Source organism: Phaseolus vulgaris, chromosome 2, assembly GCF_051622355.1.
Source record: "Phaseolus vulgaris cultivar YP4 chromosome 2, ASM5162235v1, whole genome shotgun sequence".
Taxonomy (NCBI): domain Eukaryota; kingdom Viridiplantae; phylum Streptophyta; class Magnoliopsida; order Fabales; family Fabaceae; genus Phaseolus; species Phaseolus vulgaris.
Genome location: NC_143499.1, coordinates 4,467,102 through 4,493,626, shown reverse-complemented (window position 1 = coordinate 4,493,626; position 26,525 = coordinate 4,467,102). Strand labels below are relative to the sequence as shown.

Here is a 26,525-nt window from a genome sequence, read left to right as displayed (position 1 = left end):
TGTGCCAGCATTAATCATAAGAGAGCAATGATTAAAACCGGAAATTAGTTACGAAAGAGAAAAGAAAACAATGATTATGGGAAACCGCCACGCTGGAAATCCACGTGGCTGATCTGTTGTTCCCTCCATAAATATTCGCACAAGAAAGAAACCATTTCAATTCCAATTTAAACGAAAGAAGAAAACAGAAGAATACGAAACAGCACAGAAGAGTCAGAACATTCTATCGCCTTCTCCAAATATGGCATCGCGCGTCAGCATTGGCAACCTCACCACCGCCACGCCACCGTATCTTGTTAATTCACCTCGTTTTCGTTCACCACATAAACTTTCTAAAGCTCTTTCTCACCAAAACGCTGCGCATCATAACAACCTCATGCTCCGCAGAACCGTCCTGGTGACCGGCGGAGCCGGTTACATCGGCAGCCACACCGTTCTTCAGCTGCTGCTCGGCGGTTTCACTACTGTCGTCGTCGACAGCCTCGACAATTCCTCCGAGGTTGCCATCCATAGAGTCCGGGAGCTCGCCGGCGAGTTTGGGAATAACCTATCCTTCCACAAGGTGTGCCTCTTTCATTCAGTTTCGAATGTTTCCGTCACTTTATCGTAATCCGAGACTGTTTTGCTTTGTGGCTTGGGTTTTTCGGATTCGGAGTTTCGTCGATTTAGGTTTAGATTTGTTAAATTTTGGGATTGCTGTGGGCTTGGTTTGGGCCTGGACGGTGTCTGGTTCATTGAATTTCTGCGTGTTTAAGCGTTTTTTTGGATTTGGCGCTATGTCGGTTTAAAATTCAGCTGAAAAGTTCGTCATGTACTTTTTTGATGTGATGTGATTTTTGAGAACGACTGGTTTATGTTTTTTCTTAGGTCCTAACGGATCTTGTTCTAGACTGTTCTGGTGGTTTCGGTGACGATGTTTATTTTGTTTTACAAAATCTGTGTTTTTCACAAATATTATGGCGAAGGAAACCAGAGAGGCCGAGAACTCTGATTGCTTAATTTTGCACATTTGTTTAATTAGTTTATTATGGTGATGATGAATGACCGACACTTTTTGTTGTATTTTCGCCACTGCAGGTGGACCTACGGGACAGAGCTGCACTAGAGCAAATTTTTGTTTCCACACAGTAAGTATTATGACTGTACCTTCTTTCTTCTTTCTTTTTTACGCTAAGTAGAGCATGACAGAAGTTTCTTTAATAATAATAAAAAGATTCACTTGTCGGTGCTTCATATTCTCTTTGGGACATCGTTGATCTAGGAACCTTTTCTAATCACTATTTTTTTTGCAGGTTTGATGCTGTCATACATTTTGCTGGACTGAAAGCAGTAGGAGAAAGTGTGCAAAAACCTTTACTATACTACAACAACAACTTGACTGGGACAATCACTCTATTGGAAGTCATGTCTGCCCATGGATGCAAAAAGGTAAAGTTCTTCTTGATTTTTTAGTCATGCATCCACGATAGAATTTAACTGTACTAAAAAGTATTCTTAATATTCTCAAGTTTCTTTCATGGCACCCGGTCATATTGTTTGCTTTTTTAATAGAGTTCCTTCTATTGACAGATACAACATGTGTATATCCAATTAAATTGACGCAAAACTGCTTGCATATTATTTAAATAAATTTATTCAAGGTACTTCTAGCATCACTTGAAAATTAGGTTTTGAATTGAGTTCAGTGGTTACATGTGTATTCAACATGGCCGAGTGGTGGTTGTCAGTGAAGTTGTTGACAGAAATAGCCATGAAGGGATATTTTTTACTAATTTTGTCAAAAATATTCATGTGGCTGTAGCTGTTATTGCTTTTGCTGCTGTAATTTATGTTGTTTTTCTACGATGTTTAAACTTCTCATTATATTTTTATTGTTATTCATTTAGTTGGGTAAGTGGCGAAGTATTAAGCCTGCAGGTTACCATTGCTTGTTTACACATTAACTCCTTGAAGTGTCTTGCGAAGTTGATCATGCATTTTATTACCTTGGTGCTGTATTCTGCTTGTTTCACTCATTCTGTATCTATTCAAATGGTTTCAGCTTGTGTTCTCGTCTTCAGCAACTGTATATGGTTGGCCAAAGGAGGTTCCATGTACAGAAGAGTTCCCTCTGTCAGCGATGAACCCATATGGTCGAACTAAGGTATGACTAGGAGTATTTGTTGGAAGGTGAAACTTATTTTGATTCGAATTGTGTTTTCGCAATCTGATTTTGTGGACTTTTACAAAATATCATTTATTACTTTGGAATATTGTTTTCATTTAAAAACAATCCCTATCCACCAAATTCCCTGTAATCCGCTTCTCTTTGTCTTTAACAACTTTCTCCCTTTATTAGAAAACAAAAACTTGAATTTTATATATATGCTTGTCTAGGTGCCTGCCTTCCATTGGTATCTGATAAGATGTTTGTCTTTCAGCTTATCATTGAAGAAATTTGTCGTGATGTCCACCATGCGGAGCCAGATTTGAAAATAATATTGTTAAGGTATTTCAACCCAGTTGGTGCACACCCTAGTGGTTATATTGGGGAGGATCCTCGAGGAATTCCAAACAATCTCATGCCATTTGTTCAGCAAGTAGCAGTTGGCAGACGGCCTGCGCTGACAGTTTTTGGAAATGATTACAATACAGTCGATGGCACTGGGGTAAGCTCCAACTTGTCCTATGAAAATTTTCCGAGGAAGGAGAAAATTGCATGAAGTTTAACTCAATCTTATCCCGTCCTCTGATTCCTTTGATTTGATACATTTATGTTCTTTATATATCACATGTGGGATGTACATATTAGATTATTTTACATGTACAATTTCTCCTCATCTTCTCTTTTGAATTCCCCTGATAAAATTTATGCTTAAGTAAACCACTTTTCCTCACTGAATAGTTTCTGTTAGGTGCTTACATTTATTTCCCAATTTTAGAGATCTACTTTTAATTTCTTCACAAAGGATGGTTCTTTTCATTTCTCTCAGGTTCGGGATTATATTCATGTTGTTGATTTAGCAGATGGGCACATTGCTGCATTACTTAAACTAGACGAACCTAGTATAGGTACTATTCCAAAATTTTCTTTATCTTCTAATGTCTAACTCTGTCAGCTCCGGTTAATTCTGAAGCAGTGACAATGTCGAAAATTTATGGTGGTAAAAATTTAGTTTAATTTTCGTGGTGTGTTTACAGGTTGCGAGGTTTATAACCTGGGAACAGGAAAGGGAACATCGGTTTTGGAGATGGTTAGGGCTTTTGAAACAGCATCTGGAAAGGTAATAGAAACATGTTTATTTTTCTGGTCCTGCATCTGTCTACATAATCTTTTCTGTCAACTTTAATGTCATATGTTAAAGCATGTTGTATCTCACGTTCCGTTTTTCTCCCTCATGTGGGAGGGACATTTTGAATTTTGCTCAGAGTGTACTCAATATAGTGCCTCATGCGCATTCTGAATGTAGTTTTTTGCTGTGTGCTCAGCAATCTAGTCATTTTGCAGTTTGGTGCTAGTATTTTTGGGTCCTGAGATAAACTTTTGACTTGAAATTATGATCTGAAATGATTGCTCTATCGTAAGTTGTGGATAAGCAGCTTCTGGAGTTTCAATCGGTTTATCTCAGTGTACATATTTGCTATAGGGCGTAATATAGACAACGAATGTCATAAAATTCAAATAAGTCATTTTTATATGGCTTTAGCTATTCTCCAGTGCATGTATATATAACTAATCCTTACTATTATTCATTTGTTCAGAAAATTCCTCTTGTGATGGCTGGCCGTAGACCTGGTGATGCTGAAATTGTTTATGCATCCACTAAAAAAGCGGAAAGAGAGCTTAAATGGAAGTAAGTTTTAATTGGCTTTCTAATTGAATGTTCATGACATTTAATTCTGGGTGAGGTTTTATGTAATATGAAAATGCATACATTTTACCTAAAAAAATGTTTATGCACTTCTTTCGTAATATATTTTTTTTCTCAATTATTTGTGTTATATGGCAGGGCAAAATATGGCATTGATGAGATGTGCCGTGATCAATGGAATTGGGCTAGCAAAAACCCTTACGGCTATGTAGATCAGGAGGACTCCACCGACTAACTACAGAATACACCACATAGTATTTCTTAACTCTCCCCCAGCGTACTCCGTAGGTTTTGTGAATTTAGCTTTTCCCAAAAGTGTATTATTATGATTCATAGTTACATGGTAAATAAGTAGTGGTTTACTATACTGTAATTTAATTTAAAAGTTCTTTAGGTTTCTTCTTACAGGGTATTGATTATTAGATTCAGGTTCTCTCGTGTTCCGCATGAGCTGCGTCCTGGTTTGTAAATCTAAAATCACATGTTTGTTTAAACTGTGACTAACAGGTATTCTTACCTCATTATTCAGATTATATTTTTTAATATTCCCTTTAGCAATAAAATAGCATTCTTTGAAAATTTGAGGTATCTCCCATTAGAATTTTATCACTACAAATAGTGTCTTATTCATGTATTAAATTCTTTTATATAATTTTGATAGATGAAAATATCTTATGTAAATATTGCTTATAGTTTGCTTTAATAGTATATGTAAATCAATAGTATGTCACCTTTACTAATCTCCCAAACATCTTTCACAGTCTCCTCGTAAATTCATTAGTTTTCAGGAAAGGCATGCATATAATTTTATTAAAGGGGAAAAAAAAATCTAAATTTCAAAATCTAATCCATAATTAACCATATCCATATTAGTTTTAATCCATTTAAATAGATTTATTTTAAATTCAAATCCATAATTTTGGATTTTAAATCCAATCCATTTAATTGGATATGGATTAGATATAGATTGGATACATTTTTTGGATTATCCAAATTGCATTTTGGGATGGATTTTGACTTGGTCCGATCCAAGTTAAGTCAAGACAATCCAGCCGATGTCAAGTCGAGCGGGCTCGGACCGATGTCTAACCGAGAGTCCCAGGCTCATATTGAGTCGAGCGCGCCCGAGTCGATTTTGAGCCGAGCGCGCCCAAGCCGTTATTGTGCTGAGCATTCCCGAGTCAATGTCGAGTTGAGCTGGCCCAAGCCGATGTCAAACCGAGCTGGCCCGGGCCGATGTCAAGTTGAGCTGACTTGAGCCGATATTGAGTCAAGCAAGCCCGAGCTGATGTTGAGTCGTCGAGCCAGACCAATGTCGAGCCGAGCAAGTCGGGCTGATGTCAAGTCGAACAGGCTTGAGTCGATGTCAAGTTGAAGGGGCCTGAGTCGATGTCGAGTCGAGCGGAATTGAGTCGTTCGAGCCCAGACTGATGTCGAGTCGTTCGAGCCCAGACTGATGTCGAGTCGTCTGGGCTCGAATTGATGTCGAGTCGTCCGGGCCCAGACCGATGTCGAGTCGTCTGAACCTAGGCTGATGTTGAGCCGTCTGGGCCCGGGCACATGTTGAATCGTCCGGGCCCGTGCTGATGTTGAGTCGATTGGGCCCGAGCCAATGTCGAGTCTTCTGGGCAAGAGTCGATGTCGAGTGGAGTGGGCCCGGGTCGATATCAAGATGAACGGGCCCGGGAGACTTGACGTCAATTGGGCCGATGTCAAGTTGATTGGGCTCTGGCCGATGTTGAGTTGATTGGGCTCGATCCAATGTCGAACCGAGCCGGCCAGAGCCAATGTCGAACGAGCCCGAGCCGATATCGAGTTGAACAGGCCCAGACCGATGTCGAGCCAAACGGGCTCGGTTCGATGTCGAGTGGAGCGGACCTTGGTCTATGTCGAGCCGAGTTGACCCGAGCCGATGTCGAGTCTAGCGGAACTGAGTCGTTCGAGCCCAGACCGATGTCAAGTCGTCTGGGTTCTGGACTGATGTCGAGTCGTTCGAGCCCGGGCTGATGTTGAATGGGCTCTGTTCGATGTCGAATCATCAAGGCCCGTGCCATTATCGAGTCATCTGGGCCTGGGTTGATGTTGAGTCGTCTGGGCCCGGGCCCTTGTTGAATCGTCTAGGCTCGTGCTGATGTCGAGTTGATTGGGCCTGGACCGATGTAAAGTTGAGCCAACCAGATTTAATGTCTAGTCTCCCGTGCTCAGGTTGATGTCAAGCTAAACTGGCCCGGATCGAGGTCGAGTGGAGTGGGCCTGGGTCTATGTCGAGTCGATTGGGCCCTGGCCAATGTCAATTCGAGCGGGTCCGAGCCGATGTCGAGTCGTCCAGGCCCATGCCATTTTTGAGTCGTCCAAGCTCGGTCCGATGTCGAGTCGTCCGGGTTCGGGCCGATTTCGAGTGGAGCGGGTTTGGGTTGATGTCGAGTCGATTGGATCGTGGCTAATGTCGAGTCGATTGGGCCTTGGCGCAAGCTAAGCGTGCCCGGGTCGATGCCCAGTCGAACGGGCTCAGACGGATGTCGAATCATCCAGATCTGGACCAATGTCGAGTAGTCTGGACCCAAGTCAATGTCGAATCGTCTGGATCCGGACCGATGTTGAGTCGTCCGAGCTTAAACTGATGTCGAATCGTCCAGATTCGGATCGATGTCGAACCGAATTGATCCACATTAGGTAGTCGATTTAGACCCGGTTTAAACCAAATTAATCTGTATATATATCAGAATAAATTTAATCTAATTAATAAAATGGATTGAATTTAGATTTAAACAAGCACCTACCTATTTATTTAAATAGGTTCTCTCATGGGTGGTTTGTATGTGTATCTACTTTTTCTATATCAATATTGTTGCCGACCATATGGATTGTTTATAATTTTTTATTTGGTACTCTGATGGCTGGTTTGTATGTGTATCTACTTTTTTTATATCAATATTGTTGCCGACCATATGGATTGTTTATAATTTTTTAATTCATACATTGCTTTCGACAAATAATGTAGAATTATTAGCCTACAAATCAAGAAAAGAACATATCATAAAAATACCTTTCCAGTGAAAAAGAAAACTTGTATCTCCTGGATCTGGTTCAAGCTAAATGAGAACAACTATGTGAGGAGAAAGTTATTGAGATCCCAGAAACTATCAATTTGCAGACATCAATAGTACAGTTATAATATGGAACACATGCATTGTACAACAATCTTAACCATTTAGGACAATGTTAGCTGGAGTCTATTCTCTTGGCATAATGTTAGCATGAGCCCTCTCTTCACCAATCATTTTTCATTTTTGTCTCTTCATCAATCATATAATTATTTCAGATAAATTAAATGAAAAGTAAAATCCTATCGATAGTAAAATAAAATAGTGGATTCTAACAAAGTTATAGATAATTGATCGGGTATTTATAATTGATTAACACCCAATATAATTCTTGTTAGTATCACAATTCTCTCTTTAATATTTTAAGATGTGATTCTATTTTTGGATAATCTATAATTCTTTGAATTCTGTAAGAAGTTCAAGGCATATAAATGCTTTTGTTTGTGTAAGAATTAATATTATTTTTCACATTTTTAAAAAAATTTAGTCTCAGTGTTATTAAATGTTTTAATTTGAGCTCTTTTTTTTAAAAAAAAACATTATTTTTTTTTCTCTTTCTTTATTAAGTTGATGAAGCATGAACATGACATTACTAACGCAGTAATTAAAAACAAAAAGGCTGTGGACATTTATTAAGTTTGGTGAAGCTATACCAAAAAAATTGGTCCACTTTTATCTTTTTAAGATTATGAAAAGAGAGGGGCAACAGTTTTCCAACATCTTGAATTAAAAGATGGAAAGATAAATTAAAAATGAAAAATATATTTAAAATTTTAAAAAATTAATAATACGTTCAGGTTTTATAAACATAGTTTTTTTTATCAACTTTAAGAAAACAATTACACTGATTTATTTATTTTTAAATGTAAACCAAACGTTAAATTCAATTCAATTCTTTCTAATTCTAAGCTAATAATGCCCTTTATCCTGAGTTCGTTCTTTCTCCTTTTGTGTTTCTTTCAGAGCTCTGGAAAGTCCTCAGTGCTTGAAAGTATCGTTGTCAATGATTTGTATTTAATTAATAATAAAAAAGGTCCTATAATGTGTCCGTGTATAACCATTAATTTTTCATTTTCACATTTATAAATCTGGGTGCTCACTCAGTAGTGAGAATATCTTCACTAATTTGCTAATAATTAATATGTATCTGGTAAAATGGACAGACATCTTAAATACAAAAATTAAAATAGTTATAGGTATTCAACATAAAAAAGAGAGAATTAATCTAAATAAATAACCATAATCAGAGTTTTTTTTAAATAAAAGCTTTATCACTATGCCACTTAAGATCTCAGCTAGGCTGACACCTCAAGTAACAACAATCATTTATCACATGAAAAAAATATTATTAAACAAAAGAAAAAAGAAAAAGAAAAAAATACAAAAATATGGGGGGACTAGACCAAAACCCATATGTTAACAAAAACGATACATAGGTAGACGATACCTATTCATAAACTTATCAGCACACGCATTTCATTCACGAAAAATATGAGTAACTGTAAACCTAATTTTCCCACAGTAATTAAGACAAGCATTCTATCGATTACGAAGCATCCAAGGAACATTTGTCCTAGCAGTAAACGCAGCACAAACCAAAGCAGACTCACATTCCAGCCAAACATTAGTAAACCCCATCTTTTGAGCTTCCTCCATAGCAGTATAACCCCATAAAACTCAGCAACCAGAGCAGTCTGAACTTAACGCAGAAAAAGCTCCAATAAATTCCTCCATACTCCCACGAAAAATACCTCCGCAAGTAGCAAGACCAAGACATCCCCTAGCAACCCCATCAGTGTTAATTTTTACCCAGCCTGGTGAAGGAAATTTCCATCTAATAGGAAGAGGATGTAGAACTTTAACCAGTACAAGTGTTAATACCAAAAAACTTTAGCACATTGAAATCAAACATATCATTCTTCATTGAAGCTTTAGACGAATTACCCACTAGACAAGTTAAGTCTTTAATAACCAAAATAGCCCTAAAAACCTCAATCTTATCCTGAAAGCGAACATAGTTCCTCATACGCCATATCATCCAAATACAAAAAGTTATCACAGCTAGCTTAATTAATTTAACCAACGGACTACCATCACTCCTAATAAAAGAAAGAAGATCATCCTTATTAGAGAAATGATAAATAGGAAAAATGTGTCAGAATATAGTTTCAAAACAACCAAATGTCTTACAGATAAAGCTAAAAAACCTACTGAATTCGATAGGAATTAATAATTTTAATAGAAAAATTAAAATCAATATATGAAGAGGAAATCAAATATATAAATGTAAACAAATAGTAATTTAAAAATTCAAATTTTGTAAAATATATAATGGGGAATTCTCGTGTAAACATTTTTTTTTACTACTAATAATATTTTTAATTCATAATATATAAGTGAAAAAAAAAATCAAACAAAAATATAGTGAAATTATATGATTGTCTGTTTTGTTCCTCTTTTTATTCTTATATTATTACTTTGGTACTTCTGGATAACACGAAGGGATTACGAAAATACTTCTTATATTTTTGTGTTCCTTCTAAAACAGTTTTATTTAATTTTATTTAACATCTTTTTCAACGGGGTTCTATCATATAAGTGTCTATAGTCTTTGAATTCAAAAGTGAAATAAATGTGTTATTCCTTATTGGTTTGCAGCATCAACTTAGTCTTTATCCATATCCATTCCATTGAAGCTGTTCAACTTCAAATTTGGAAAAGAGAAAAAAAAAAACTATTGACTTGGCACTTCATTGAACCAGTTGAACACTTCTCACATCACTTTCTTTTGCATCTTTTGAAATGTTTCACCCAACTTCATTTTGCTGAACCAGTTAAACAGAATCTATAGTTATATCTTGCTGAACCAATCTTCCAAGTTCCCATAAAAGTGACACTGCAAAATTTGTTTTTACTCCTGATTTCTTAGTGGTGCCAATTGAACCAAGTTTCTTAGTCAATTCGTTGCCAAGTCTTCCACTGCATAATTGCCTTGAAGTTTCCACTGCCCAACTATTCATGATGTTCATTCACCATATGCATGCATCTATATATTATGACGATACAGCTTCAGTTTTTATTACATTGCATCTCTCTTTTCTACCAAAAATGCCTATCCAATTCCTTCTCTTTCTTGCCTTCTTTCTATGTTCATTTGCTTCAAGGAACGCTAACTCAACCCAACTGGGGTCCAGCATTGTGGCCGGAACCAATTCATCTTGGCGATCATCCTCCGGGGATTATGCCTTTGGATTCTTCCACTTTGGTAGTGGCCGCTATCTTGTTGGAATTTGGTTTGACAAAATTCCAAACAAAACATTGGTTTGGTCTGCAAACCGTGACAACCCAGTTGAAATTGGATCATCCATCAATCTCACACGAAGTGGCCAATTTGTGGTCCAACCTCTCAATGGGGATTCATTTTCCATCTATAAAGGAACAAACGCAGCATCTGCAGTGATGCAGGATGATGGGAATTTCGTTTTGAGGAGTTCAGTTTCCAACGTTATATGGCAGAGCTTTGATTCACCCACGGATACTCTTCTATTAGGCCAAACTTTGAATACCAGTCAGAAACTCTACTCCAATGCCAATGGATCAGTAGACTACTCAACTGGACAATACAGTTTGGAGATCCAACAATGGGATGGCAACATTTTTCTTAAAGCTTATCGGTTCACGGATTCTGCCTACTGGTGGAGTAACACTGCCGGTAATAAAGGTGTCAGAATTATTTTTAACAGCACAACAGCTTTTCTTTACGCGGTCAATGACACCAACCAAATTATATCTAACATGACTACTGAAGTAGAGGGTTCAATCGAAGATTACTATCATCGTGTGTTGGTGGATGACAAGGGAAACTTTCAGAAGTTGATTTACCATAAAGAAAATGGAAATGAGTGGAGATCTGTGTGGCAGGCCGTAACAAAGCCTTGCACTGTCACTGCCCTTTGCGGGGTGTATGGCTTTTGCAACACGTCTGATTCTGACACCCAAACATACACTTGTGGTTGCTTGCCAGGCTATACTCCTTTGGATCCAACGGCACCCTCCAAGGGGTGCTATCTCAGTGAGGTCAAGGACTTGTGTGCTGCAAATTCTTCTGCCTCAAACTTTATGGTGGAAGTGAAAGAGATTCAAGATGCTGATATACCGAACCCCCGTTACTTTTTTCTTGATCTACAAGTCTTGAATATGATGGATTTGGAAAGTTGCAAGAGGGAACTGATGGATGATTGTCTCTGCATGGCAGCTGTTTTAGATGGCACTGATTGCCATAAGAAAAAGTGGCCAATTATAAATGCCATAAGAATCATTCCTGACACTAGTAATCGTGTGATGCTTATTAAAGTTCCTCTGGTTGACAACATGGACAATGGAAAGGATTCATCGTCTTTGGTTGTTTTGGTAGTGTCTCTCTTTTCTTGCTCCTTACTTGCTGTACTGTTTGCAGCCACTGCCATTTATCATCACCCCGTTTGCCAGCATCTCATGCACAGACGAGCACCACCAAAGCCAAAGCCCGTGGATATCAATCTAAAGGTATTTTCATTCCAACAGCTGAGAGAAGCAACTAATGGATTCAAAGACAAACTCGGTGGAGGAGCCTATGGTACGGTGTATAGTGGGGTTTTAAACTTGGAGGATCAACAGGTTGATGTTGCTGTCAAACAACTGGAGCAAGTAGAGGAGCAAGGTGATAAAGAATTTGTGACAGAAGTTCAAGTTATTGGTCTCACTTATCATAGAAATCTAGTTGGTTTATTGGGCTTCTGCAATGAGCAGAGTCATAGGCTTTTGGTTTATGAGAAAATGGAAAACGGTACACTATCCAACTTCCTTTTCGGAGAAGGGGATAAACCCAGCTGGGAGAGAAGAGTCAGAATTGTGCTTGAAATTGCAAGAGGCTTGTTGTATCTGCATGAAGAGTGTGACCATCAAATCATCCACTGTGACATAAAGCCTCAGAATGTTCTGCTTGACTCTAGTTACACTGCAAAGATCTCAGATTTTGGACTGGCAAAGTTGCTAATGAAAGATAAAAGTCGAACAAACACCAAAGCTAGAGGGACAGTGGGATATATGGCACCAGAATGGCTCAAAAATGCACCTGTCACTACAAAGGTGGATATCTACAGCTTTGGTGTGATGTTGTTGGAAATCATATTTTGCAGAAAACACATTGAGTTGCATCAAATTGAGGATGAAACAATGGGTGATGACTTGATACTAACAGATTGGGTTTTGTATCTGGCAAAAGAAAAGAATTTAAGAGCCCCAGTGATAGATCTTCTTGAAGATGAAAGTGATATGAGGAGGTTTGAAAGAATGGCAATGGTTGGATTATGGTGCGTAAACACCAATCCAACTCTTCGACCATCTATGAAACTTGTGGTGCAGATGTTGGAAGGAAACGTAGAAGTTGGTGTTCCTCCACTCAACTCATAGATGGTAAGAAGAGTAATCATACCTTCCTTGAAAATTCACAATTTTTATACAATTATTATAATAAATGCGAATACTATTATTTTAATATTTTTTCATATAATTTAATTTTAAACTTATTTTTAAATATATTTATTTTTAAACTCATAATTTTTTCTAATAAATTTATGGTTGCTTTTGGGTTGTATTTTTCAGAAAACACTGCATGGTTGAAATCATCCACGCTATGAATTGGAATGAATGATTCAAGGATGAAACAAATACTCCGCAATCCCTTTCAGTAATAAAATATAAGCTAAGTTTAAGAATAATGAGTCAAATTTATATTATTGTAGCGAGTTTCTTTTAACTTGTATCGATGTTTTAATATTTAAATAAATTTATAATTAAAAAACAAATTAAGAATGATAATAGATTATTTAATAACTATTTTTTCATATTAGATATAAATACATTAACCTGGCAATATTTTTAAAACTGAGGAGAAAATCAAGAAAATAATTTATTAAAGTATTTTATTGATATGGTGCCTAAAAAGTCAAAGTTTAATGGTTATCTATATTATTTTAGAATATTTCTAATTTATAGGTTAATTTTATAAAACTATAGAGCTGATTGCTTAAAACTCAGTCAATATTTTTCTTATTTCATGTGAATCATCAATTCTTATTTAAAAGACAAATAAATGTGTTACTTTGTATTGAAGATGGAAAATGAAAAAAAAAACAATAAATTTCAATTTTGTAAGTAAAGTAGGCTGTTTGTTTCAAAATCAAAGTTTTTTATTTTATTTTGTTTCAAAATCAAAGTTTGTTTTCTTGATTAACACATACAAGTTTATGCTCCACTTTACACCTACAACCAAATATTAATATTTATATTAACAAAATATTTTTAATGAAAATATAGACAAATTATAAAATTTTAAAATAATTTTAAAAAAATAATTAAAATATTAATATTTAGTAGGATGTACATGGAGCAATGGATATAAAAAAATTATTTTTCATAAAAATCTCCATAAAATAAACTACCACTCGTTTCATAACTATAACTTTACCTTTCATTGTATAACACAGTTTCAATCTAACAAAGCAGAGCAAAATAGAAAACAACATAGGTGAGTTAAAGTAGAGAAGTCTCAATTTCTAACCTTCCTCAGATTTTCATTGAATAGTCAAAGTTTTCATCTGGACAATTCAAACTTTTATTGGAAAGTAGGTTTATACATAAACTATTCTTACATAATTAAGATAAAATTTATACTTATTTATATATTATAAATTTATCTTTAAGATACATTTATATATTATAAATGTATTTTAATATGTGATTTCCAACATGAATCTTCCATTGCAGAGTGTTTGGTTGTAGAAGATTTTTGAATATATTATTACCCTTTATTATAATGACAATAAGTGTTTTTTCAAAAAATCCCTTTTTTATATTAGACGAAATTTGTTCGATAGTAATGTTTTTTTTTTATGAACTTTTAAATTGTAGTGTTTTTATTATTATTATTATAAAATTATTCTTAATAGTTGATTATTTTAAAATATGATTATGTTCCTTTTCTATAATGGTGGGGTAGAAAAGACACTTTTAAAAGTGAAATGATTTTTTATTCGTATACGTAAAAGTTAGGTCTTAAATTGATGATACTGGTCCATGCATAGGGATATTTTAGTGTTAATATCATAGGAGATTTCAGAAAATTTTAGTATCATGGCCCAATTCAATATAAAGAAGTAAATTGGGCCCAACTCGATATAAAAGAGTGAATTGGAGAATATTATAATAAGGCAATTACTTCCTGCACCCAATTTCAGTTAAAAAGACGAAAATACCCTTAAATAAGTAGGATTATACATTACGGATATTCTTTTTCAGAATGTTTCCAGATTTTTTTTTCTAGAACGAATTTTATGTATTACAGATTTTTTTATCCTGAGATTTTGAATTTTGAATTCCAGAAATATTTTTCTGGAATGTATTATTTTCAATTATAAAATAAATAAAAAATTGAAATAAAAAAATATGTTGGGTGCAAGTTAAAAATGATTAGGTGTAGGAAGAACTTGCCCTATAATAAACTTAATATTTAGTCTTATTGACTTATCTTTGAAGTTAAAAAACTCTAACGTATGGACATAACTCGATAATATACACTAATCAATAACCTGATAATATATTAATCAATAATCCGATAATATACTGATCAATATATTGTTTAATGAAATTCATATCCAAGATATTAATATCGTATCAATCCAAATTAAGAAATTTCAAATAATTAGAATAATATTTATTATTAAATTATATTAATAATAATATCATATATAAAAGAAATAGAGCGCATTTTTTAATATATATTAGAAAAAATAAATAAATTACACACTGAGTAAAAAATCACATATTCTTAATTATACTTTTAAGTTTGAGATGGCATTATTGTCTAGAACCATTTTTATAGTTTTTCTTTCTCACTTCATTTTAAACTTTTCTTGATCTCTGTATGAAGGCAAGCAGTAGAAACAAAAAACTCTCATCACATCACATCATTCAATCACTCCAACCCTCCCCCGCTCCTCGGTCGTTGAATAAGCTTCACTTTCACATCACTGACATTTATAGTTGCAATTCAGGTAAAACAACCACTCAATTATTGCTGCATAATTTACTTCATTCAATTCAAACACTACTACTTCTTCTTCTTCTCATGTTATGGGAGAAAGAGAAAGCAAAAGAAAAAGGAAAAACGTACACAAGATGGGATTCATGATCATGATGGGATTCAGAAACGTTGAGAAAGTGAAATGTGGCGTCGTCTAAACTCACCTCCCACCGGGCCCCGCATCTTTGACCTGTAAACCATTTCATCATACGGCCTTCTGTATAACTTCCAAACCGCCAAGAACGATTCCCGACACACCCGCTCTCCACGCCGGAACACCGTTCCCGCCGGCGATTGCAGAAACGACGGCCGAGGAGTGCGCTGCACCACCGGCGTTCTCTTCGCCGCTGACGTCTCCGACAGGCTCAGATACCAAGGCTTAAGCGAGTCAACGTGATGAGACACCGTGAAGGCAAAGCGCGAAGAGGAGCATGAGCCTTCCTTCATCACGCCCCTTCCTCCAGTTATCTCCGCAAACGATTCGTCTTCATCATCCAAATCCAACGATGACACCATGCTCGTCACTGCTGATAGCTCCACGAATGCTCCCACTCCCTGCGCCCACAACACACACAATCATTCTCTCTATCTTAATAAAATCTTAATAATAATTTGTTTGTCTTATTCTCGTAATAAAATCATGATATATCATTTAAGATTTAGGGTTTAGAATTTAAGATTTATGGTTTATATAATAAGTCATTCACTCTATCTTAATAATTATTCTATAAAATTAAATTTATATTAAATATTAATATTTTAAATTTTTAAAAATTAATATAAACTAAATTAGAGTATAAGGTTGTAAGCAACTAAATAAAGATACTATTTTATAAAATTTTATTAATAATAAAAATTATTATAGAAATTAATAATTTTTTTGGTTTATAAAATGATTTAATTTAATAGTAATTATTTTAGTTTTTAAAATTAATTTTCATTTAATAATTTTTTTTATAGTGACGGTTTTTTACTATGTTATAGTGAAAATTAAAAAGGATTGTTTAATAGTACATAGCAGAAAATAATTAGACTGTTACCATGATTGGTGTGACCACATGTGTTTTTTACCTTCCAAAAGTAAGGAAAGAGCGAGGGAGGGTCTATGATAAACGCTTTATGTAGTCGCCCAGGGTAGTACTCCCCTGTTATCTTCAGTGCTCCCATTAGTAAGTTCGTAAAAGCTGTTGCAGACCTGTAAAAGCCTGCAACCAAACGCCTCCTTAACATACATGCTTACTTCAAACATCACTCTTAACATGCAAAGTCAACACTCATTAGATCGTACTAATTTCCCTGCCTAATTAAATTAACTTTTTCTAGTACTGTATATAATTTTAGAGTGTGTTCTTCCGGGATATATAATTTAAGGAAGCCATAAATATCTAGGGCAAAATATGCATAATAATCACTTCCAAGGAATAATAACCTTTGTATGGTGATGGTCTATAATCAAGAAGATTGGTTTCCAAACTATATTCTCGAAGTTACTTTGACTTGAGTCAGAAAATTCTAAATTAACTAGTTTTAATGGTTCAATTATTAAGGAAGAATCATGGTTATAATCGGGTTTTATCAATATATACCATAGAATTCATGGGAGAAGATCCATTTTTTACAAAGTGTGCACTTATTTTTGAGTGTTCTGAACTTTAAGTTGGCTTGTCGACCCTTTTGTCTGTAACATCTTTATAACTTAGATTGTGCAGAGAGAAGATTGGTTATGTTAATTATTAGAAAGACATTTTCTAAACTAAAAATGTGTGAAGATAAAGGATTTGAAGACGAACTTGATTATCGTTGCATGCTTGGTATATATGTTAGTGATCCATTACTAGTCATTTTGGGGGTTGAAAAGTGTTGTTGTGGAAGTGCATTAAGGGTACTTACTTGCATCGAAAAGCATGACAAATTGGTGTACGTATTTTGGCATGGTCGAAACAGCCACCTCCATTGTGAACACCAACAAACGAATGAACCTAGACAGAGAAAGAACCAACATATTTAGCTCTACTGGAGTGGCTGCAGCAGTGCAGATCATGAAATTGACAAACAAAAAGGCTGAAAACGATTCTTCTCTTCTGTTTTCGGACTTACATTTTCTGGGAATGAATCTTCTGGTACTCTTGCTTCATCCGCAAAATCTGTTACCCCACTTCAACTCATTATATTCTCACAATTAAACAAGAACTTTGCAGAAACCTACATAGTTTACACACACTCAAGTTGAGAAAAACCGAAGAAAGATCATGATATATTACCATTACAGGTCTGGACTCATCGTCATGACCAGCCACGTACGCCAACCCATCAGCCAGTTCTCCTGAAAACTCATCTGCCACCAAATGATCTGTTTAAAAGTAATTAACATAACAAAATTAGTAATATTCTGTTGAAGGAAAAAGAAAGAAGAAAACCCTTTGTTCTAGGGTGTAGATGTGGAGGGAGAGTCCTTCATCGTTGCTAGGAAGTATAGGGTGCATTCTGCTGTAAGGCTTCATTCAAATAATTTAAAGGGGCAGCAAGATTCTTTGGTTGGTTTTCACTTTCCTTGATATGTAGAATAATAAGAACAGGAAGAAGAGTGTAAGAACAGCACTGTAACAATGTGTATATTATAATTTACCAGCGCCTATGCTCTCTCTCCAAGAAAGGCAAGCCCTGAGTTGCTTCGCAGCTCTTTTCACGTTATCCCTCTTTGCTTTCAGAAATCGTTCCACGCAAGCATAGTTGCAGAACTTCTCCTACACGCAAAAATAGTTAAGAACAAAAAGCATGTGTGTATCAGAGCCAGAACACCATTTTGGAGTAATTCTCCTTCAAATAACTGCAACAATTTACTCTCAGATCAATAAATTTTAGTCTAGCTAGTGAAAACAGTGAGTGGAAGTGGAGAGAGAAGAAGATGTGAAAGAAGAACCTGTTTAACAGTGAGAGGTGTTTGTTTCCTGATGAGCTCAAGAACTGCTTCAACTCTAGACCAGTCTCTCTCATCCTTTTTACTCATTTCGAGAAATGCCAACTTCACAAAGTGTTGAGATAATTCAATACTCTAATATGGTGAATGAGTAGAAGACAGAAAGAGATTGAAGGAAACGCAGTGTGGCAAAACGACTGCTAAAGCCTTGTGATTGGAAACATGCTTGTCTGAAGAAGACACTATAATATGGGAGAAAAAAAAGCGAAAAAGTGATTGATGTGTGTTGTGTTGGTCAATGGCATCGCAAGAGATGGGTCACAGAAATGATGGATGCGTCCGACACTGATTCATAACGGAAAACGACTGTTTAATCAAACTATATATGATGGGATGGTTTGATTCATCATATATATATATATTTATAATTTGAAACAGATTGGAACCAAAAGATTCTTCTTTTGTCTTTATATTCAACACTTCGTGAACTCTAAGTTCGAATAATACGTGTAAAAGAGATTTTGATGTTTAAGGGAGAACTCGATGTTATGACGTACCTGATTATTAGAATATGTGTTTATATAATTTTCATGGATATTTTTTTATTAGATCATATTAAAAAGTTAGATCATATTTAGGAGTATATTACCTAGAACTTGATCTCTCATTAATCTCGTTAATACTATTTAGGCATAATAATTTTTGTTGTGTCGATCAGACTCAACCGGATATCGAGTAAGAATGTCGGTCCTGCATTCCCAACTAGCACGTAATTCTTTTTAAATTACACATTCACATGCACTCTATTCTAGCACGTAATTCTTTTTAAATTACACATTCACATGCACTCTGTATTTATTGGGTTGTTTGTTTTACATCTTTGTCTCTGTCTAAAAAGACAGAAGTGGATTTGAAGTAATGCATAAAGTGTGGTTGGGAAATTGTTGAGAATGATGTTATTTATCTGAAATGTGATAATAGATGCATGCATGCATTCCTCTTGCACGCAGGTGTGGGAAGGCATTGAATTTTGGTGTTGACAGTTCTATATATTGTGATGTAAACAATGAATGAATGCAGGATTTTAGCAGTTGAAAAAGGCTGCACTCAAGATGACACAAAAGCATAAGCTTTAACCCAAAATCGGGTCGATTGAGGTCAAAATTTTAAAGGGACATTGAAAAAAATAAATAATAATTTGATAATTCTTAAAATGATAAATAATGTGATGCATTTAGAAATAAATATATATATTAAAAGATAAATTTATAATTAAATGATATGAAAAAATATTGAAATAATAATATTAAGAGTTTTAATATAATTACATAGAAAATTGTCAATATCAATGTATTATTATAAAAAATAAATTACCAAAAATAAATTAGGTAAAGATCTTAATTTTTACACACTCCCAAAAACACTTTACACCTTTTGTTTTCTGAATCTCTTTTTAGGATAGCTTAAACAAGTAATAAATGATTTATATAATGCTGCTTATTCTTTTATAGATTATTAAACAATTATTTGTTTTTAAAAATATATAAATATATTATTCTTCACCTAATTAATTAAATATCAATTTAAATTTTTTTATTAATAATAAAAATTATTAGATATTAATATTTTAAAAAAAATAGTATCCAATTTAATAAATATAATAACGAATTATTTTTAATTTTTATTTAATTACTTTTTCTGTAGTGATATGACTGAATATATATGTAAGAAGAGAACATGTCGACATATATATGTTAAAAGTCATATTTTAATTAATAATTGTCCTACTCATTAAATGGTATTTTATGTTCTTTTATATAAAATGTGTTTTTAAAGTTACTTTTTTATTAGAATAATATAACGTTATTGAAATATGTTATAATGTCTCGTGTCAAAGAAGTAGAACTTCCCAAGTAACAAGCCTCTTGAGTAAGATAATAGGTGTATTTTAGACTAGTATTTGAGAGAAATTTTTAAAAAACAAAGTCAAACAAATTAAATAAAATTTTCATAGGTTAAAATTGGTGTATGTACGATTTAATGAATAAATGAGTGAGAAGTGAAATTTAGAAGAGGGTTTGTTTTATTATGAAGCTATGAATGTATTGATTTAGCTGTATGTAGGTGGCAGTGTAGCTGCTGAATTTTGGCTTGTATTGTAGATTTGTGCATTAGGAAGTTCCTTTAGGGTATGGTGTGCCAATATTGTTTTTGTGTAAGAAGTGGAAAATGGAAACTCCACTTTATGCCTTCACTTTGTTCTTATTATTGCTTCTGAGGTTAAAGGGAATGTTCCTTGGTCACCATATCCATGTCAAGTCCATTTCCTTTCAGATTCTGTGATCCTTTCTTTCCACTTTGTTTCTTAGAAGCATGTTAAGAATTCTTCACTCTTTTTGCCCCTTTTCGATAAAGTTTACTCTAATAATTATGGTTCGTTATTATCAATATAGACTCACATCGCTTAGGAGTTGAGGTCAATGGTTATTTAAAATATATACTTTCTTTCCTTAATCCGCTGAGATGACTTTTAAGGATAAAACTGTGATGATTAACAGACAAAATAGACAATATCTCGAATGCGATGATTAACCCTAGTAATACTTCCTTAAATTGAAGAGAGTGATGATAGATATTTTATATTATAAGGAAGGAAAATAATATATTAATGAAATAATATATATATTAAAAGAGTAAAAAAATAAAAAATAAAATAAAATGAAAATCGTAATTGTTCATTTTGAAGAAAGTAACATAATAAAAAAAAATTAAGAATAGCATGCCTCCTTTAGTTAAAAAAATTTAAGAATAGCATGCCTCGTTTAGTTAAGAGTGACTCTTTCCAACAAGAAATTTTCTTTGCCTTCTTTTATGAAATGTTTGTTTCTTATGTTTAATTTATGTTTTAAAGAATAACACTTCATGTATCTAAAATATCTTGAGTAAATTTTCCATAAAATCGTTATTAGGATCAAAACCTTTGAGAATTTTTCCATAATTTAATAGGAGATTATAACTAATGAATATTAATAATTGATCTATAGAGTATTTTCAATGCTAAATATTTCAAAGTCTTAGAATTATATTTTTCTTGAAGATTTTGAAGTTCAATATAAAAAGTTGAATATTGTATTTTTAAGGTTTCTTAAAAATGTGACAACACATTAATAACCCATGATTTCTTTATAAATATGAGATGAGAAATTCTAATGATACTAGAAAACTGAAAGACTATATGATAAGAGTAGAGAGCATTGAACCTAGTCGAGAAGACTGAAAGTTGAATAAAAAGAAGTGATTCTAGGAATAATTGATAAGAAGAATTATATTTTTGTATTTTGATGTGTGATAGTGAAGAAGAAGAAGAAGAAGAAGGGTAGTGCAGTGGTGGTTATAAATTGAAAGGTACGAATGATCACGAGAATAGTTACAGTGATGGTGCAGTGAGAATGGACCGTGGACACAGTCTGAGACAAATATGAGGCAACAAGTATCCTTCAAATTCTCTGCAAATTTAAGTTTTCAGAGTCTGAATACTCCATTATTAGGCCCACTTTTTGCTCAAACTTTGGTCCACTCATTTATGGGCTTTAACCCAATTGCTTCTCTCTATGTACCACTCTTTACCTTTCAAAACTCACATGCACAAATATAATTTTCACTTCTTACATCCAAATCACTCTGTCGGCAAGAGATACCACATTTATTATAGATAAAAGATCAATTTCATCCTCTTTATCAATTAAGTTTAAAGTTTTAAATTTTACAATTTTCACAAGAAATTATTAAATAGAACTAAATTTAGAGAAAATAATCAGTCACTATATTAACTAAATTAGATATTAGTTTAGAGATTAAAAAATTATTCATATCTAAAGTGATTTTATTATTAATAAATATTTATAAAATAGTTTTTAAATTGTACTTAAATTAGATACCTAAGTTTTAGCGACTAATATTTTAGATTCTAAATTAGTATCTAAAATACTAAAGACTAATTTAGAATATAAAATAGTAAATAGTTAAAATCTTGGTAGCTAAGGATTAGATACAAATTTAAAAACTATTTTATAAATTTTTATTAATAATAGAAACTATTTCAATAGTTTAGTTTATAGAATGTCTCTAATTTAATGAAATAATAACTAATTATTTTGGTTCTAAGATTAATTTCTATTTAATATTTTTTTTTTGTGTTTATAATTTTTTATTTTTTTTATAAATTAATCATAACTTATCGAGAAACTGGTTTCTTTGTTTTTTTTCTTATTTCTTCTATTTTAAATATTTGAAATTTTTTGTCCAAACATACTCTGATTTGATTTCACTATTCCACTCCTAAAATGGTTTTGCTATTGCTGGGATAACTACAAATCGTAATTTTCTTACACTATTTTATGTTATAAGGAAGGAATAATATATATATTAAAAGAATAAAGAAAGAAAAAATAAAATGAAAGGAAAATCATAATTGTTCATCTGTGAAGGAAGTAACATAATAAAAAAAATTAAGAAAGGCATGCCTTGTTTACACAAGAGTGACTCTTTACAACAAGAAATTTTCTTGGCTTCTTTTATGAAATGTTTGTTTCTTATGTTTAATTTATGTTTTAAAGAATAACATTTCATGTATCCAAAATATCATGAGTAAATTTTTCATAAAATTGTTATTATTGTCAAAAAATTTGGGAATTTCTCCATAATTTAATAGGAGATTACGACCAATGAATATTAATAATGGATCTATTGAGTATATTCAATGATAGATATTTCAAAGTCTTATAATTATATTTTTTTAAGACTTTGAAGTTCAACATAGAAAGTTGAAGATTGTATTTTTAAGGTTTCTTAAAAATGTGACAACACATTAATGACCTGTGATTTCTTTATAAAGAAACATTTATCTCATTCTCTATATAAAGGAAACTTGTGAAAAAGATATGCAAAGCAACATAGAGAGTAAATGAGAGAATATAGGAGATGAGAAATCCTAATGAGATACTAGATAAACATTGTATTTCAATCTTATTGGATGAGATTAAGTGTTATCCTCACATAACGAAAAAAATAAATTATAAATCAAATTATTTTTTAATAGGATTTTATTTTCTAGTTATTTCTAGCAAGCATCAATTAGTTTGGAGACCCTTTTCACATCTCTCAGTTACGTGGCTCAACTCTCTTAAAAATCAACATACACCGCATTACAACAATATAGTAGGTTAATTTTTACGGGTTTTTTTTTCTGTAAATGATTTAATTATTTTTAATACATTTAGCAGTTTATTAAATTTAACCTACAGAAGGGAATTTAAAGCTGAAAAAGAAAGACAATGGTATTTAAATGAAGAAGATATATAATTCTCGTATAAAAAATTGCATAATAACTTCTACTTTGAGAAAAGAGTATTTGAATTTTATAAGTAAATTGGTAAATCTTATGAAATAATGTTTTTTTAAAATGTTAAATGAAAAAAATATATTATTCTAACAAACGACAACTTACAATACATCAATTTAGAACTGTAATTTATCAATATAATTTTAAAATTATTTTATTTCAGTAAAAAATTCCAGTTATAATTTGATGTATAATTGTGTACATATCATCCCTCTTTGGTATTTAACCAATTGAATAGACCTTCAATGAAGAAAGTTGGATTCCTCTTCCTTTATTGAAATGCCAAATATTTAATGAGGGAAAAATAAGATAGAACACTAACACCTGTAGTAAAGAAATTGGTAAAAAGGAATAGAAGAAGCAGCATGATCTCAATGATCCTGAATTTGGGATTAAGCTAATCAGTTTGCAGTGTTTGGTTGCATGGTGAAGTCACTTAATAGGATCCTGTTGATAGTGAGAAAAGTAATTTTTAGATAAACCCTATATCTGCTTTATTTTTGTACTTATTGTTGGGTGAAGCAAGAAGTTTGAGTTTGAGATGGTAGGCCCATAAATATGTTTTCCCAAAATTGAGAAGACTTCTCCATACTGTAATCACTGATAGCTAGGTACGTACCTACTACCATTAGGAGTGTCATGCATACATAAGTGATATATTGAGAATTTGTACCAGTTTACAATTCATTTATTTGTCTAAAATTTAAATTTATTTTTAAAAAAGAAAAAAAAAATCTTTTTTTTTATATCATGAATAGCAGGTTATATACTGAAGTAAGTTAATGTATCATTACTGTAAGTAAAATCATATCCATGGAAGTGAGGTGTGGAAGCTGAGTGAGGAAGACATTCCTGAGAGAGTATTGTGTTCACTCTTGTAAGACACCCTAGAGGAACAGGTGGACTAACAGGAAACAAAGTTGGGTGTGCCTTGTTGGAGACTCTATGAAAGTGAGATTGTACTTGCTTAAAATGCAAGAGGAGGGCCTATGTGTCAAATATGGAAACCTTCCCCATGTGTGCCTTTTACCTCTAATAGAGATGCCAAATGATGGTGAAAAAAAAGGCAAGTTTATCTTGAGGCATAAGCCACCACTACTCTTTAAGGAAAGGGAAAAAAGGGATACCAAGAGAGACTCTTTTCTTTTTTTATGGTCATGAAAGTGTGAGATGCAAAGCTGATTGGTGGAGTGTTTTCTTTTTCTTCTGTAAGGGATAAGAGGTTCGAAAGGGACTATGTACCAGCAACAAATGAAGTTCATGATTGGCCTGCAAGGGAATGTAAAAATGTCTCAAAACATGAAAAGCGACATTGCAAAATGTTCACCCTTGTTTAAGCAAAGGGTGTAGAGGCCTCCTCTTTATCTTTCTCACCCTCTTCTTATTATGTCCCTCATGTTTGTTACACCTGCATGAGCCACACCCACTTCACCAAATGGGGTGGCTGCAATCCCTCATCTCTCCACTCAAGAAGCTTTGGTTCAGGATGCATTCAACTCAAAAGAAGAGTAGGTTCCATCACAAACTTCATACCTGCATTATTCTCTTACTCATGCTAGTTTTCTCAAAAATGCTTTTGTCATCTCTTCTTCACATTGCATTTAGCATAATGCTTCTTCTATTCTTGAAACACTAGTTCACTACATGCAACCCACTTCCCTCCTTCACCTAATGACATAGAAATTAACTACAGCTTTGCACTGCCTCATCATTTGAATTCTTTCAAGCGTTTTTCTTCACACACTCAATTTCTTCCCAGTCACAAATTTTCACAATTTTGCAAAACATTTCAGGAAGAGGCATATACATTCTATATGAAGATGTCAAATCTTGCCCCTATGAAGACGTCCACGTCCTCTGGTCAATACTAGTGGAATCTCACTCTTCTTGGCCATTGAAAAAATGAGGGCTATGCACAGAAAAGAATCGATGCGAAGTTCGTAATGTACATACATAAACTATTTATGATGTCCATACAGAGTGTTTATCTTTTACTTTAAAAAAAAAAACTTTTGTAGCATCCATACATAGAATGACACTCTTACTTTGATTTATTTTGTCTTATGAGCATCCATTAAGAGCTTATTTAAACGTCCATCTTTTTTTCTGCTTAATGCTTCCAAAACCTGCAGGAGGGAGGGGAGTGACCCAGTTAGAAAAAATTAGCTTTGAAAAACAAATTAAAGAAGTCCTCAATAAGGGCTTTTATTGGTAAGCTGTCTATTTAAAGCTGTTGTTGAAATGCTAGCTTGTTCCCTTATTTTCCTTATTGACGTTGATGCGTGAAAGCTATCTGGAATGGATAGCCAACCTACAATCAAACATTTTTACTGAAAGGGAATAAATGTTAATTTGCACAAACTCGTGAGGAGTTTAGGAGTGCGTGAAGCTCACAAACTCTAATTTGTTATAATCTCGCTTTTTTTTAGAACTTAACATGTTAAAACTTAAAATTTAATAAAATACCCTTGATAAGTATAACTTACCAAGTTATTAGAATACTTTTCCTAAAAGTTAAATGAGTATAATGCTCATCAGCGAGCTGATATACTGTAACTTCTCTTTTAGAAAGACTATTTTATAATATAATTTAAATTTGTTAGAATACTTTTAATATATATAACTTACTAACATTTATTCTAAAAGTAACTAAAAGCATATTAGCACTTAATTTTAGTCACTAAATTAATCTCCCAAATATTCAAGTTTATGATAAGAACAAACTATCTCTAAATTTGTCCTTTTTGTCCCATTATCTGAATCTTCTATATGCTAATCCTTTTATATTTCTCAGGATTCATTTGGTAAAAGAAGAATCTATAAAATAATAATATCATAATATTTTGCTTTTTGAAATACTCATCTAACGATAAAAATATTTGGAAGAATAACGTAACGATATCCTAATCATGGGAAGCCTAAGTTGTAGATTTATTGATTTTTTTTTTTCTGATGAAAACGGATTTCCTGTACTGGGGAAATCAAAATACCTTATCATCACTGTTCGAAAGCATAGTAGGGCTAGAATGATGTGGCCTAACACATCCTAGTAGACTATGCATGATCAAAAGCAGCAGTCAATTTAATTCGTAATGGGACCAATTTTACTTTTGAACTTTGTTTCAATAAA

The 26,525-nt window shown here is 33.4% G+C and overlaps 4 protein-coding genes across 5 annotated transcripts; 3 read left to right on the top strand and 1 right to left on the bottom strand.

Moving 5' to 3' along the window:
* Positions 1-163: 163 nt before the first annotated feature.
* On the top strand, positions 164-4,430 carry LOC137810388 (UDP-glucose 4-epimerase GEPI48). The gene is made up of 9 exons (XM_068611624.1): positions 164-562; positions 1,078-1,127; positions 1,293-1,428; positions 2,042-2,143; positions 2,421-2,648; positions 2,973-3,051; positions 3,181-3,263; positions 3,742-3,833; positions 3,990-4,430. The coding sequence occupies exons 1-9, from the start codon at positions 242-244 to the stop codon at positions 4,084-4,086; spliced, it is 1,188 nt and encodes a 395-aa protein (XP_068467725.1). The 5' UTR covers positions 164-241; the 3' UTR covers positions 4,087-4,430.
* Positions 4,431-9,557: 5,127 nt separating this feature from the next.
* LOC137810387 (G-type lectin S-receptor-like serine/threonine-protein kinase LECRK4) lies at positions 9,558-15,733 on the top strand. Of its 2 annotated transcripts, none has more exons than XM_090298142.1 (2): positions 9,558-12,409; positions 14,925-15,733. In XM_090298142.1, exon 1 carries the CDS (start codon positions 9,974-9,976, stop codon positions 12,404-12,406), a length of 2,433 nt encoding a protein of 810 aa, XP_090154268.1. In that variant the 5' UTR covers positions 9,558-9,973; the 3' UTR covers positions 12,407-12,409; positions 14,925-15,733. The 2 variants fall into 2 exon arrangements, with proteins under 2 accessions (XP_090154268.1, XP_068467724.1); XM_068611623.2 differs by lacking the exon at positions 14,925-15,733 and adding an exon at positions 12,599-12,736.
* LOC137809594 (uncharacterized) lies at positions 15,066-18,337 on the bottom strand. Its single transcript, XM_068610708.2, has 7 exons — positions 17,998-18,337; positions 17,704-17,821; positions 17,339-17,427; positions 17,175-17,221; positions 16,968-17,056; positions 16,149-16,282; positions 15,066-15,632 (listed from the first exon to the last, which is right to left on the bottom strand). Exons 1-7 carry the CDS (start codon positions 18,082-18,084, stop codon positions 15,198-15,200), a joined length of 999 nt encoding a protein of 332 aa, XP_068466809.1. The 5' UTR covers positions 18,085-18,337; the 3' UTR covers positions 15,066-15,197.
* A 6,378-nt stretch (positions 18,338-24,715) lies between these two features.
* On the top strand, positions 24,716-25,449 carry LOC150028950 (uncharacterized). The gene is made up of 2 exons (XM_090298141.1): positions 24,716-24,903; positions 25,189-25,449. The coding sequence occupies exons 1-2, from the start codon at positions 24,831-24,833 to the stop codon at positions 25,299-25,301; spliced, it is 186 nt and encodes a 61-aa protein (XP_090154267.1). The 5' UTR covers positions 24,716-24,830; the 3' UTR covers positions 25,302-25,449.
* Positions 25,450-26,525: the final 1,076 nt, after the last annotated feature.